General features: G+C 49.4%; 2 protein-coding genes across 2 annotated transcripts in view; one reads left to right on the forward strand and one right to left on the reverse strand.

The window, feature by feature from the left end:
* GUITHDRAFT_165762 (hypothetical protein) overlaps positions 1-1,687 on the forward strand; it is a gene marked incomplete at its 5' end in the record, with an annotated part of 4,974 nt that extends 3,287 nt beyond the window's left edge. The window contains 6 exons of the mRNA XM_005823356.1: positions 298-384; positions 561-830; positions 1,063-1,104; positions 1,149-1,256; positions 1,448-1,493; positions 1,598-1,687. Coding sequence (XP_005823413.1) covers positions 298-384; positions 561-830; positions 1,063-1,104; positions 1,149-1,256; positions 1,448-1,493; positions 1,598-1,626 — 582 coding nt within the window. The 3' untranslated portion in view covers positions 1,627-1,687. The remainder of the gene's footprint in view (positions 1-297; positions 385-560; positions 831-1,062; positions 1,105-1,148; positions 1,257-1,447; positions 1,494-1,597) is intronic.
* Positions 1,648-3,621, reverse strand: GUITHDRAFT_155248 (hypothetical protein). Its single transcript, XM_005823357.1, has 8 exons — positions 2,684-3,621; positions 2,517-2,629; positions 2,385-2,418; positions 2,227-2,332; positions 2,048-2,112; positions 1,923-2,004; positions 1,823-1,871; positions 1,648-1,770 (listed from the first exon to the last, which is right to left on the reverse strand). The coding sequence occupies exons 1-8, from the start codon at positions 3,595-3,597 to the stop codon at positions 1,760-1,762; spliced, it is 1,374 nt and encodes a 457-aa protein (XP_005823414.1). The 5' UTR covers positions 3,598-3,621; the 3' UTR covers positions 1,648-1,759.
* Positions 3,622-13,054: the final 9,433 nt, after the last annotated feature.

The raw sequence follows: 13,054 nt of genomic DNA on the forward strand, positions 1-13,054 counted from the left end.
TTACCCTCTCCTCCCTCCCTCCCCTCCCTCCCTCCCTCCCTCCCTCCCTCCCTCCCTCCCTCCCTCCCCGAGGCTCTCCCTCCCTCTCTTCTCTCTCCTCTCCCTCCTCTCTCCTCTCCTCTCCTTCCCTGCCCCCAACTTGTTTCCTCCACCGCTTTGCTCTGTCTCCCCTTACATTCTTTCATTTTGCTCCATACACTCTTCGCCCTTCCCTCTTCCTCCTCCTTCTCCTCCTCCTCCTCCTCCTCCTCCTCCTCCTCCTTCGCTGCTCTCGTCTGTGGGCTGATTCATTTCCAGGGTACTAGCGAGTACGGCGCCATCCCTGGCATTGCTGAGGACGCGGGGCAGTCAAAGTGCGTTGCTGCCCGCACACTGCTCTACAAGGTTCAACTCCTGCTGCTGCAACCCTCTCCTCCGTTTTTCCTTTCCCCTCGTCCTCATCTTCCTCCCCTCGTCCTGCTGCTCGCTCGTCGCTCCCCTCTCCTCTCCCCTCTCCCTCCTCATTCCCTCTCCTCCACATCTTCCTCCTCATCCTCCTCCCTGGCCTGACCTGGAAGCAGGCGGGAAGGATCTTGTACCTGGGCTTGTCCTACTCCTCGCAGAAGCAGTTTGTCGAGGCCTTCGCTCTCTTCGAGCGTGCGACGCAGCTTGTCAAGGTGGCGCGGACTCGCTTCGAGGAGAGCGGCTGCGCGGACCCGGTCGACAAGGACTGGCTGGACCGCGTGCAGCTGCTGGGGACTCAGCACAAGCTGGAGGCGCACGCGAGCTGGGTAGCGAGCAAGGGGAGTGTGAACCCGACTAGGGAGATTTCAGGGGAGAACATGAAGAAGGTGAGGAGGAGGAGGAGGAGGAGGAGGGAAGGGAGGAGGACGAGGACGAGGACGAGGGAAGGGAGGAGGACGAGGACGAGGACGAGGGAAGGGAGGAGGACGAGGAGGAGGAGGTGGTGGTGGTGGTGGGAAGGGAGGAGTAAAGCCAGGAAAGGAGAAGAGGGAGGGCAAGAAGATTGTGGATGAGTGGGAGGAGAAGGAGGGAGAGGAGGAAGGATGAGAGTTTGCGCAGATTTCCGCCATGCCACTCACTGCTCGTCTCAACGACTACGAGGTTTCCTCTCCCTCTCTCCTCCTGCTCTCTCAGTGTTCGCGCAGGCTGCCGTGTATGGTGACAGCGGGAAAGCGCCCAAGATTGTAGAATTTCCTCCTCCTATCGAGGCAGTTGCGTGCAAACCTGTGCTGTTTGACCTCGCGCTCAACAAGGTGAGGACTGGGCCAGGAGTCATGTAGAGGGGCAGGGGGAGGAAGGGGGAGGGGATGGGAGGAAGGGGGGGGGATGGGAGGAAGGGGGGAGAAGAGGGAAAGGAGAACACTGGGGGTTGACGGGGAGGAGGACGGGGGGGTTCGGTGTGGAAGAGGAGGGTGTGGAGGGCTCAATTGACATGGCTGGACAGATCGAGTTCCCGGATCTCACGGAGAGGTGCAAGAAGAAAGCAGGAGGTGAGGGAGTGGAGGATGGGAAGGAGGGGAGGGACGGGGGGAGGGATGGGATGGGAAGGAGGGGAGGGAGGGGGGGAGGGATGGAGGCTGACGATCACTTGTAGGCATCATGAGCTGGTTCAGTCGCAAGTGAGAGGTCGCTGGTTGTCTTGTAACTGTTGGTCTTGTATCTTCAATGAAACTTCAAACTTTGCTCTGTCAGCTGCCCCTCCTCTACTAGACGCTCCTTCCCTTATATTTACATCTTCCCTATCAATTCCTTCAGCTCAGCTGAAACCTGAAAACATCGTCAGTCTCTTCTCTACCTCTCCCCTCCCCTCCTGTCTCACCGAAGCCCTCGAAGCCCTCGCGCACGGCGCTCAGAAGATACTTGGACAGCTGCGGGTGCGAATCAGCATCAGATACAGGCCAGGCACTCCGGTTCTTCACCTCTTCCTCCGAGCTGTACTCCGGTAGGTCCAGCTGGTTGAAGCAAGTGTGGGATGACGGCAGTCGCTTCTTGTCACCGCAGCTGCCACCATCGTCAACGCACGTCAGGTGAGGTTGTTCCCTACCGGTGAATGTTGAACTTCTGCGGTCCATTCATCCCTCTCAAGGCCTTGAAACCGTCCATGGGGACCTGGAGCAACTTCAACCTTCCTCCCCATCTCAACTTGTTCACGGCTCCTTCCTTTCTTCACTGCCCCTCTCCCCTCCATCGCCTCCTCTCCCCCTCCCTCCCACAAGCTCAGACCTGCGATGTTCCCGTGACGAACTGAAGGAGGCGAGCCAAGTCCTCCTGGCTGAGCGTCTGTACGATATTCCAGAACCACTGGATCTGAGGAGACTCTCTGGTGTAGCTGCCGGACTTCAGTGTCAGAAGGTAGACAGACATCTCAGTCAGCAACATACCCGGTGTACTCGGTGTTGAGCCGGAGGTCTTGAACTGCAGGCGCATGGTCACGACCTAGTCTACAGCAGCCGCGCATGCGCTCACCATCGATGGTCGGAAGGCCGCACATGAGGAGCTCGAGCTCCGCGCACGTGAAGATGGAGATGAGGTCAGGGGCATGAGCTGGTGGAAGCCCTCCTTGAACGCATCGATCTGCTCCTTGATGCCCTTGGTCATCTGCTGCTCCGCCACCAGCTGTACATACCTAAGGAGAAGGGGCGTGAGGGTTCACTAAGAGGATGCTACAGACACTGCTTACTCGTGCTTGTTCTCCTCTGTTACAGGGACGTTCCTTCCGTTGGGCTTCAAGTCGATGGTCAGCATCTCCCCGAACTGCTCTCGCACGATGCTGAAAGTTTCCTCGAGGATGTCGGTGATATCGTTGTTGAGCATCCATCCCAGGTTCCTAAAATACTCCGGATCGATCGACTCCACGTCGGTGTACTCGATCGGCTGATTTAACATATGTTTGTACATGGACAGCGTGAAGTGGCTGTCAAGAAGCTGCTCATCCCAGATCGCCTTGCCGACTATTTGACCAGCGAACTTAAAGTACTTAAGATGATCGGGCTGGATCGTGGAGGCAGGATTCGGTTGATACGTCAGACCGTTGGCCGAATGAATGAACAGAGCCTTGTCTGGGTTCAGCATCTGTTTCGAGAGGATGAGATACCACTCCCTTGTCAGCCCTCCCGCGTCTACTCCCTCCTCCCCGTTGAAGGTGACCGTCAGCCTGCCCTTGAGCTCGTCCGGTTTCCTCAGGACTATCTGGTGGAACGAGTCTTCAAACACGTAGTCCCTCCTGACGTTGATCCTGATGGAGTTGTATCGCTGGCTGACGTTGCGCTTCTTCAGCTCAGACCTGAAGAAGTGCTTCTTGTTGTCGAAGTCCAACAACTTGGGGTATCGGACAAGAGGCGCAAAAGCAATGGAGTGTAACAACGACTTGTCCTGGCGGATATACATGTTTAGAGTATGCCTGTGTTGTTCGGCGAATGACACGAACTCCTTCACGTTGAGTGCGCTGGGATTTCTGCCAGGCGAGCACTCACCCTCTGCAGCCTTGTCCACGTCCATTGAGCTCGAAGACTTGCCAGCATTCTTGGATGAGGAAGCGTTCTTCACAGAGTCAGGTGCCTTCACGACCAGGAAGGCCTCGAAGAGAGGTTGCATGCGACAAAGTGCCGGGGACAACGAGCCATGGCCCGTTGACTTGGTGTTTGACTCCGTCCTCTCCAGCATGGACAGACACTCTCCAAGCAGGTGCCACAGGTCTTGGAGCTCGACAGCCTCTCCCAAGGATCTTCTTGAGACTGTGTCGATGAGCATCTCCTGGGTGTTGGGATCTTCAGCGCTCGTATCGCTGGACTTTGTCGGCCAAAGGGACCTCAGCATCTTCACCAGCCTGAGCAATTTATAATCTTGCTCCCCGATGAATGTTTCAAGGGACATGTTCTTCGATTCCTTGCAGTCCCTCAAAAACAGTTCCAGAGCCACCTTCGACTTCTCTCCTTCACCTTTAACTTCTGCAATCAGATGAGAAATGCATGCCACCAGGTTGATAGGGTTGCACGACAAGCTCTTGAACAGTGAAGTCAACCTTTCCATGCACTTCGACGAGTTCCCTGATGCAGTTAAAGTCTGGGTGAGACAATGCAATTCAAGGACATTGACTTTGGGCATTGAAAACTTTGTTCCTTCAGCCGTGGGCTTGGTCTCTGCCGTTTCTTCCTCCAAGGTCTTTTCTACAAATTGAACAGCTGTGTTGAGTAGCTGCAAAACCTGCTCCTGCAGTGCAATGCTTTTGGTGGCCGTCTCCGTCGCTAAGAAAGAAATCAGGGATGAAATGGCTTTTTTGTCTGGAGTCAGGTCTGTCTTGTCTAGGAATTGAAGCTTAGGCATCAAGTGTTTCTGGAAATCCTTGACTACACGATCTTCCAAGAAATCGTCCTTGAGCATTGTTTTGCACACTTCATTCTGATACATAGCCAGATGACAAAGGGCTTCAACGGCTCTTCTGCAGATGGTGATTGGAACAAAAGCATCGCTGACGGCATTGTTCGCGCTGTATCCGTACATCTCATGATGCTTTGAGTTTTGATCGCACGATTGCAGAATCACACTGAGCAAGAACCGAACGGCAACGTCGCGAGTGCCCTCGTGTGCCGCAATGTGCAACAAAATCTTGTTCATGAGCGCTTTGGTCACGGGTTGAACCAGGAACAGGAGCTTCAAGATGTAAGTGACACTGCCTTCGTCGATAACTTGCATCAACTTCTTTGCTTGTGGCTTGCTGGCATTGTTGTTTGCAGCACGAGCAGGTTCTTGGCGAGAGGAGGTATTTTGCGATTGCCTCCGTGACATACCAAAGCTGTGATGAAGGCTCCTTCCAAAATCGTTCTCCCTCTCCCTCAGCAAGGCTGCTTCAGCCACCAGATGAGGTGGAAGAGTTGCCAAGAATGCGTCGTCCGAGGTAAGAAGGACTTCTTCTCGCAATTCTTGACTCAGGGTGGCGATGAAGGAAGCATTGTCCATGTCCTGAGAACGAGAGGTGTCCGCTTCCACCGCGTTGTTCTGCTGCTCCTCCCTCTGATGTTGGCGAATAACATCAGCCTTGCAAAACAAAGTCATTCATTGTTCAGAAGCAGCAAAATAATAGAGTGTTACCTGGATGTCAGGGGGAAGGGCTGCAAGGAACTCTGGGTCGATAGAGCTCGCCGCTGTTGAGGCGAGTTGTGCAGCAGCATTTCTGTTCATCTGCTGTTGCATGACTTCCGCCCTAAGGTCCTCAGGCAACTCTGCCAGAAACGTCGGGTCGATCCCTGCAGAGTCTGCGTCCACGTTCTGAGTGCTTGCACTCGGAGATGGTTCGTTGGGCTGCACTGCAGACGCGTTGCCGGAAGCAGGCTCTGTAGTGATTTTCTCTGCATCAGCAGCCTCAGATCGGCTTTCAATCTCTGCTGGTCCTTGTTGCTCAGCAGAAGGGGCGTCCTGCATAGTTTCCGTTGGCATTTCTTGACCCGACGATTCATCTGACTGAAGCGAGAGCTGCAATGCTGCTTGCAGTTCGTTATCGTCCTCCTCCATGGCGTCCGAACGGTTCGCAATCGACGACGAAAGAGTCACTTCCGAATCCACTTGCTGAATTTCATCAACGGAACGCTCGTGTGCTGCAAACAAATTTTTAGGAGAATCAGTCAGATACGGATAAATTGATACAAGATGCAGCATCATACCTATTGACATTGTAGAAACATTCCCCCCGTTGTCTTCCTCCATGTCATTGTCTGCTGAAGAAGTTGCACCTCGCCTGCTTGGATCAGATCCTTCTACTGGGAGTGCGGCATTCCGACTCGTTGGATCCTCGGCAGCGTTGTTTTCCATCAAAAATGAAGCTAATGTGTCCTCCATCTCTATCGCCATGTTGCGCATGGCCTGGCTAGATCCTCTTCCATCATCAGTCCACCTGCTAGTTGCACTTGCATTGTTTTCCATGTTCTGCCTTCCCAACAAGTGCATAGCTTGATCCCCAACTAAAACTCGACCCATCGACCGAGATCCAATGCCTCCAAATATGAGTTCTGTCCTCAATCTGCGCGAAATTCCGCGCTCCGCATTATCTGCACCTTCTCGGTCTCCATCCGAAGCAGAGCTTCTGCTTCGCGTACGATCGCCATGCCTTGTCAACAGAGGATGCTCTGACGGAAGGGCTTCATGATTTGGTACAGTATTGCGTCCACCTGGCAAAATTCCTCTTTCAATGAGGGCTCTGCTTGGGAAGCGCAACAAAGGCATATCATGAAGCGAAGGAATGGCGACCATGTCGTGAAACATTCGTCTGCCACCCATAAAATCGTCCCGATTCCCTGACATCAAAAAGCTAAATACATGCTGAGGATGGGCGTCTTGATCGTCAACTTCCATACCATTGACGTCGGCAACGTCTACAACCTCGTCTCTGATCAGACTCTCGTTTTCAACCAATTGTTCCATAATGTTGTTGAGATCATGCCTTGAGAGGCTTTGCGAGCCAGCATGGTGGTTCAAGATTATCTCCGGGACACTCTCGCGATTCAAACGAGTCAAGAAAGGCTCTTCTTCTCGGTCTCCTTCCAGGATGGCTTGGTACTCATCATCCTGACCTTGACTATCCCTGTCTTCATCATCCTCTATGAATCTCTCAAAGCTGTCATCATCAATTGTGTCTTCGTCTTCCTCCTCCTCCTCCTCCTCCTCCTCTTCATCCGAATCTTCTTCATCTGAACCTCGCATATCATCGTTGACCGAGCCTTGATCATGCATCTCTTCGTCCCGCGAAGCTGAATGATCATTTTCAATCTCGTGCTCCATGTCCATCGATTGATTTTCATTCGACAAAGATTGCAGATTTGAACGAGAGTTATCACCATTTCTGTTCCGATCTTGGCCTGTTCCGCTATCGTTGACATTCGAGTCCGAGTTGCCCCCTTGTTTCTTGGCAGAGGGAACAGATGCCTTATCGCTTTGGTAAGCATTAGCACAGATTACTTCAAGTGGTCTCAAGATCGAGGTTGATGCCCTCGATGCATTGGGATGATGGAGATCCATGCTTGCGACTGCTTTACATAAAGCCTGTGGAACTTTACAATCCTGCAAAAGCTTGATCGTCTCTGGAGCTGGTTCGTTTGAAGTTTGGTTGGGATGAACCTTGGCAGTGACCAAAGTGTTCAGAATATCTGAAATACTCTGCAACATCAGAAGATGACCAGTCATCCGTGATCGCGTCGAAGAATTCAAAACGCAAACTATTTCTGTTAGAACCTTCTTCCTCACTTCAGATCCTCGAGAAAGTAACGAAATCACCAGAGATGTCGAGCGGCGCGATATGTCACTGACTTCCTTGATACTTTTCTGTGCATTCTTCCCATTGGAGGGACTGCAATGAGGAAGCAATTCTCTCAGGAGATATTGCACGAAAGTTTCATTCGATTTCTGAGAACTGTCCCCCTTAGTCTCTGACGAATCAATCGTATACTTCAACAGCATCTGTGCGCATCCAGGATAAAATTTCACAATGTCTGCCAAATATCGTAGGATATTCACGGGAGTAATCGCGCTCAACTCTTCATTTTTTGCTGTAGAAGCAGGCTTTTCACCCTGGGACTTGTCTAGCTGCATGCTCTCTGATGATCCGCAACTGGCATCTGCTGTGGTCTTCAACTCACTGCTCTTTTCGATGCTGTGCTCCTGAGGCTGATTCTTAATTCGTGGATCAGCCAATAACTTGTTGATAAGCAAAGAGACAATCGTGTTGGTAACTTCTGTCAAATTTCGTGAAGATCCCTTGCCCTTCTGCAAATTTGAAATGGATCCACCAGATGATTGGCGATGTAGCTCAGCAGCCACATCATTGTTGGTATAATCTGCAAATCGTGGTCAGTATCGATCAACGCTAACAAAACAATTTACAAAATAAATCACCTTGATGAGTTTTGTCCTCTTTCTTATCCAAGATTGCAATCAACTTTCTCCCATCTTCATTGACAAGTTTACAGCATGATTTGATCGCTTTGGCGAAGGTATTGGCATCTCTTTGAACCAAAGACGCAGACGAACTGAGAAAAGCCTTCAATGTGGGATTCTTCCCATTGTTGCGTGCCATCATTGATGACAGGATTGATCGGATCTCACTGACCATGCTCGCTTGCAATGAATGGGAATCTTCTAGAACATGCCTGATGATCGATCCAGTAACAACTGCCTGGCCTTGATACGAAGATCGCTTTGGAATGCTGAGCAATCTTTCAACCGCCCCCTCATGAAAGAATATGGAAGCTAAGGAATGATGCCTGGTCAATCGTGCGCAGACGTCCAGTATTGCCTGTAACAAGTGTGGCTCTGGATCTTTTTGCAACAAACCAATACAAAACCTCATAAGGGTTGCGTGTTCAGATATGACCTCATCATCCTTTGGATCTGCCTTCTCATTCTGGGCCCCTTGACTTACATCCTCGGTCTTGGATCCCACTTCGCGCAAATCAAGAGCCTTGTTCTTTTCAGTATTCGCCAAGACCTTGTTCAGCACAAGCAGACAGGAACAAATCCAATCAGCAGGTTTCTGCTCTGCCTCAATTGCAGAGGAGTTGTCACACAAAAACTTGCTTAAGATCTTGAATGATCCAGCGTTGCTGGCGACCGTGCAAAGATCGGAATTTTCTGAAACCAGAATGGCCAATATCAAGATAAGACGACTTAAACCATCCGGTTTCACGCTTGAATCTTGTATCGCATTCAAGATGGATTGAATGAGGCTTTCTTGCTGCTTCTTATCATTCTTGCAAAGCCATGAAAGCATGTCTACGCATGCAAACTCAACTCTGTTTCCAGCGCCCAAAATACCAACGCACCATTCGACTGCATTGGCCCTGATGTATTCCGACTGATTTGCACGGGACGATTGATCATTGCTTGATTCTTGCACCTTCTCCTTGTGAGATACATTCGGATCACTGCTATTAGCTGTGACACCTGCATTCTGGCTTTCTGATTGGCTACTTGCTTGATTCATGGAGAGAGCTAGCGCCCTTGCTATTTCAGATTCTTCGTCTTCAACTCCAATTTCACTGTTCATGAACAGCCATTCAGTTGCATGCTGAATACTGTTTGTTTGTATTACATCCAGTGCCATGTGAACCCTTCTTTCATCGAAGCCCATTTCAACAAGAGCAGACACAGTTGCAGGATCGTGAGCAAAGCTCCTTTGGGGTTGAGTTGAAGCAGTTTCTGCGCGCCCTTCAGTAGGATTATTTTCTTCAGGCTTCATCAATAAAGCGTAAATATCTATGACTGAAGAGACCAAAGGTTTCGGCCATAGTTCAGCCGAAGATCGGATATTTGTCCACAGAGGCATCAACGAGTTGTGCATTTCTACCTTGATGAAAACATTGTGAGACTTATAGTCAAAATTGCTGTTGCCAGGCTGTGAAGAGCTTCTATTGTTTGATGGCCATTGGGTCTCCAGGACACGCTTACAGAACGAAATCGATTTCACCAGAGCAACACATTTCGCTTCAAACAATTTCTTTTCCTGTACATGTCGTGTCTCCAAGACTGATTCGACAAGATTTCCAATCAAATTGGTGGCAGCTTCCATCCCTTTTGACGTTATGAAACCTTGCAGCAAGACAGTGTTCGCGCTGTTCCTAGCTGGTGGCCGCTGCGAATCGCCGAGAAGGAACGGCATCGCTTGACTTCCAAACAAGCACAGACTAGCCGTGACAAGTGAATCGACGATTGCACGCGGAACTGAGTCCACATCACGAATCATTGCCACATCAATGGTCAATACTCTCTGCAAAGCCTCTGACATATTCTTAGAAAGAGCTCTTTCATGAGTAGCATGCTGTGCATTCCTGTCATCTTGCCTCCTCCGACTAGAACTACTCAACGAAGTGCTAAGTCTCACAAACAGGTGTGAGATTGCAGAGGTCACTTCACTCTTCAAAGACGTACGAGTATTCGTATTTGAGCGGCGTTCGGTCGGCAAGCTTGCCTCTGCCTCCGGGGCATTATCTGACAACCAATCACCAAGAGGCTCTTCATTCGACTGCCCTTGTGTATCAACAGCAGACCTCGCTCCAGGAGATTCATTTTCCATGGTCTGTGCTTCACCTTTATCAGATTCCACTGTGTTGGTGTTTGGCTGACAGCTCAAGCGAACATAGCACTCCGCGATATCTCGAATGAGTTTGATACCCCGTTCGTTATCAAGTTCTGCCGCTGTAGAACTTCCGCGCAAACAACCAAAAATACCGGATAAAAGATTCACATGGATTTCCAAGCTTAAAAGGTCTGAGTCTGGACGTGAATCCGACAACACCGGTTCCATCATCACACCTGGCAACGGAATCCTGCTCAAAATGGTATCGAGGAGGCTTTGAGTGCGGCGAATGACTTCTTCAAGTACACTCCCTGAAGAATGAAAGGCAGTCTTTCCAATTACTAAGATTATGTACTTTCCTGCTTCTGACTTGGAGAAATCCTGTGGGATTTCTCGTGATGATATCAGTTTGAGCACAGCATCTATGCCTTTGTTTCGAACAAAAGACCTCGCATGCTCAGAAGCTGACATTAAGGGGTCCAAGAGCTTGCCCAAGAACTCAAGAGAACACAAAAGGTACGCTTCTGCTGTGAGGTTGTTGCTCGCCCTTCCTTCTCGTGTGGTCCAGTGACTACCATCCTGCATTGCATGCTCGTTCGCAATTCTGCCCATGATTATGGGAATTTTGTTGGCCATATTTACACATCCTTTCATACAAGCGTCCAACAAGGAAGGATTGTGCCGCATCAATTCTTCCAGTTGATTTCCAAGATGGCACGGTGTCTCTCCTTGTAAAACTGGAATGGTTCGCTCCGAGCAGATCGAATCCATGAATTTTCCAATAGGTTGCATTTGTTCAAGCAATTGACTTCCAGAGCTTGATAGACACAGCGCCCCCATCATGGTAGGAATGACTGATACAGATCCTCGGGAAATGGGAAAACCTTCCGAAACCGCCTTCAACGCAGCCTTGGCAATACCGTTGGAGATCACCAATTGGAGGCAGCTTGGTTCCTGACAAACAAAAAAGTTCAGAACGAGCATACTATATAAAAGCGAAAGAAATACTTGGTGTACGAACTCTGTCAGAAGCCCAGCAGCTTTCTCAAACACAGATGCCCCAAATATCTCATTCCTCTCGAAAATCGTGCAGAGGATTTTCGGCACTTTCTCCCCTGACATAAACTCCCTCACATCACTTGAGCTTGCAACGGGAGATGCTGCTGAAGAAAGCAGATGTAAAATAGCACCCAGAAGGCGACATCTTTCAAAGTTTTCCTCCAATCTTGCACGATGTGGGATGAAGGGTACAAAGCATGCTGAGTTGTCGTCGCCTTCCACAGTTTTGACACTTTCTTCTCCCGCGGCATCGCCCTTCGCGTCGACCATTTCTGTGTCATTACAAGAAGCGAGATCAAGCAAGGCCTTCACTTCAGCATCTGCTCTGTCAACCAAGATGCTCAAACCATTCATTTCTTTGAAGCTCTGCTGCATCTCATTACTGTAATTCATCATGACCTCTACTGTCTTTACAGCCAGAGTAATGAATCTTCCCCGCCTAGACAAAGGATTAATGCTCAGATCATCTCAAAAAGTAATATCAATCACACGTACCTCGAAGCGTGGTCCTGCAACATGGGCAAGATTAAGTGCATGATACCAGCTGAATTCAATGCATTGTTGCCATTATTGCTTCCAGAGAACATCCAAGTGAACGCAAGCAGTGCTTCCCCAAATTTCAGGCGTTCAAGATTTGTAACGTTAGCCTTGGTTGGACTGGTGTTGCCTTCCAAAATCAAGTTTTTGGCCTGTATTAATCAATCAAAGTTCAGAATATTTCAACAGCGGAGAGATCATGATTGACGCACCCTGCGTATCATGGAGGAGAGTATAACAGCATGGGACGCAGCTGTAGACGCTAGAACAGAGCTCGACTGCTTTGACCTCTCAGACAACAACGCCGTCAACGCTTTCAAAGATAGTGTTTCAATATCCAGTGGAAGCAGGTCGTTATCTGGCTGTTGAAGAACTTCAATCAATTCACTGAGACGGGACTCGCTTCCGATATTGGTCATTGCCGACATATTATAGACAGATTGGCACTGTGCGAACACCGTAGTTGCCATGATTTGAACACGAATCCACTGCAATCGCTGTTCAAAAGACGTGAAAGCTTGCGCCATCCTAATTCTAGTTTTCAACGCAAAGTGACTGTCATCTGGCACTTTGTATTCCGACATGATCTTCTGAAATATGTCCTCATCCGAAGCAGATTGATCTTTGATATCCATAAGGATCGAAATAGGACCTTCGTCTGCAGAAGGATCAAACCTTCAAAAAAGCATTTGGAATTAGCTCTTACCATCATTTTCATTGAGGTCGCTTTGCATGCGGTAAAAGCTCATTTTCAAAAAAGTGCCCTATGTTCCAAGTCATTCACAATTGGTGATGGAAATATGTCAAGGAGAGGATTGAAGTTTGAAAAAGTTCAGAAGGAAGCGAACCTGAGGTGAGGAGTTGGAAATGGCTTGAAGTATTGTTAGGGAGTTATCCTGCGAACAGAACGACGAAGATGCCAACGAGCTGAGTTTGGTCATAAACTCGCTCTCGCTCACTATCTGTCTTGTCGAACGGGGTGTCGCGAGGACTGAAAGAACTTTCAACACCCCCATAATGATGTCACAATTTCTATGTTCAATCAAGCGCTTAAGATGCTGCCATAATGTATGAGTTCGAGATCAGATGGAATCAAGCAATTCTTACCTCATAGGAATTGTAGACCTGCCTGTTGCCACAGTTTTCCAAAATTAGCCGAGTGAACTTCAAGACACTGACGATCAAGTCTTCGGAGGTGAACTCAGAACCAAGGAACCCATCAAACAGATCCAGGATACGAGACCACTGCAACAGATCGCCCTTTGCACATTTCAATAGGCTATTTGAAAATTCGTATGAATTACCTTCTCATATGGCCACGGCGCGTCCATTTCAAGTACATAATTCATGACTTTCAGAAGCTCCGCTGGTTTGTTCTGAAATTTCTCGATTTGT

This window comes from Guillardia theta (assembly GCF_000315625.1).
Source record: "Guillardia theta CCMP2712 unplaced genomic scaffold GUITHscaffold_110, whole genome shotgun sequence".
NCBI lineage: Eukaryota > Cryptophyceae > Pyrenomonadales > Geminigeraceae > Guillardia > Guillardia theta.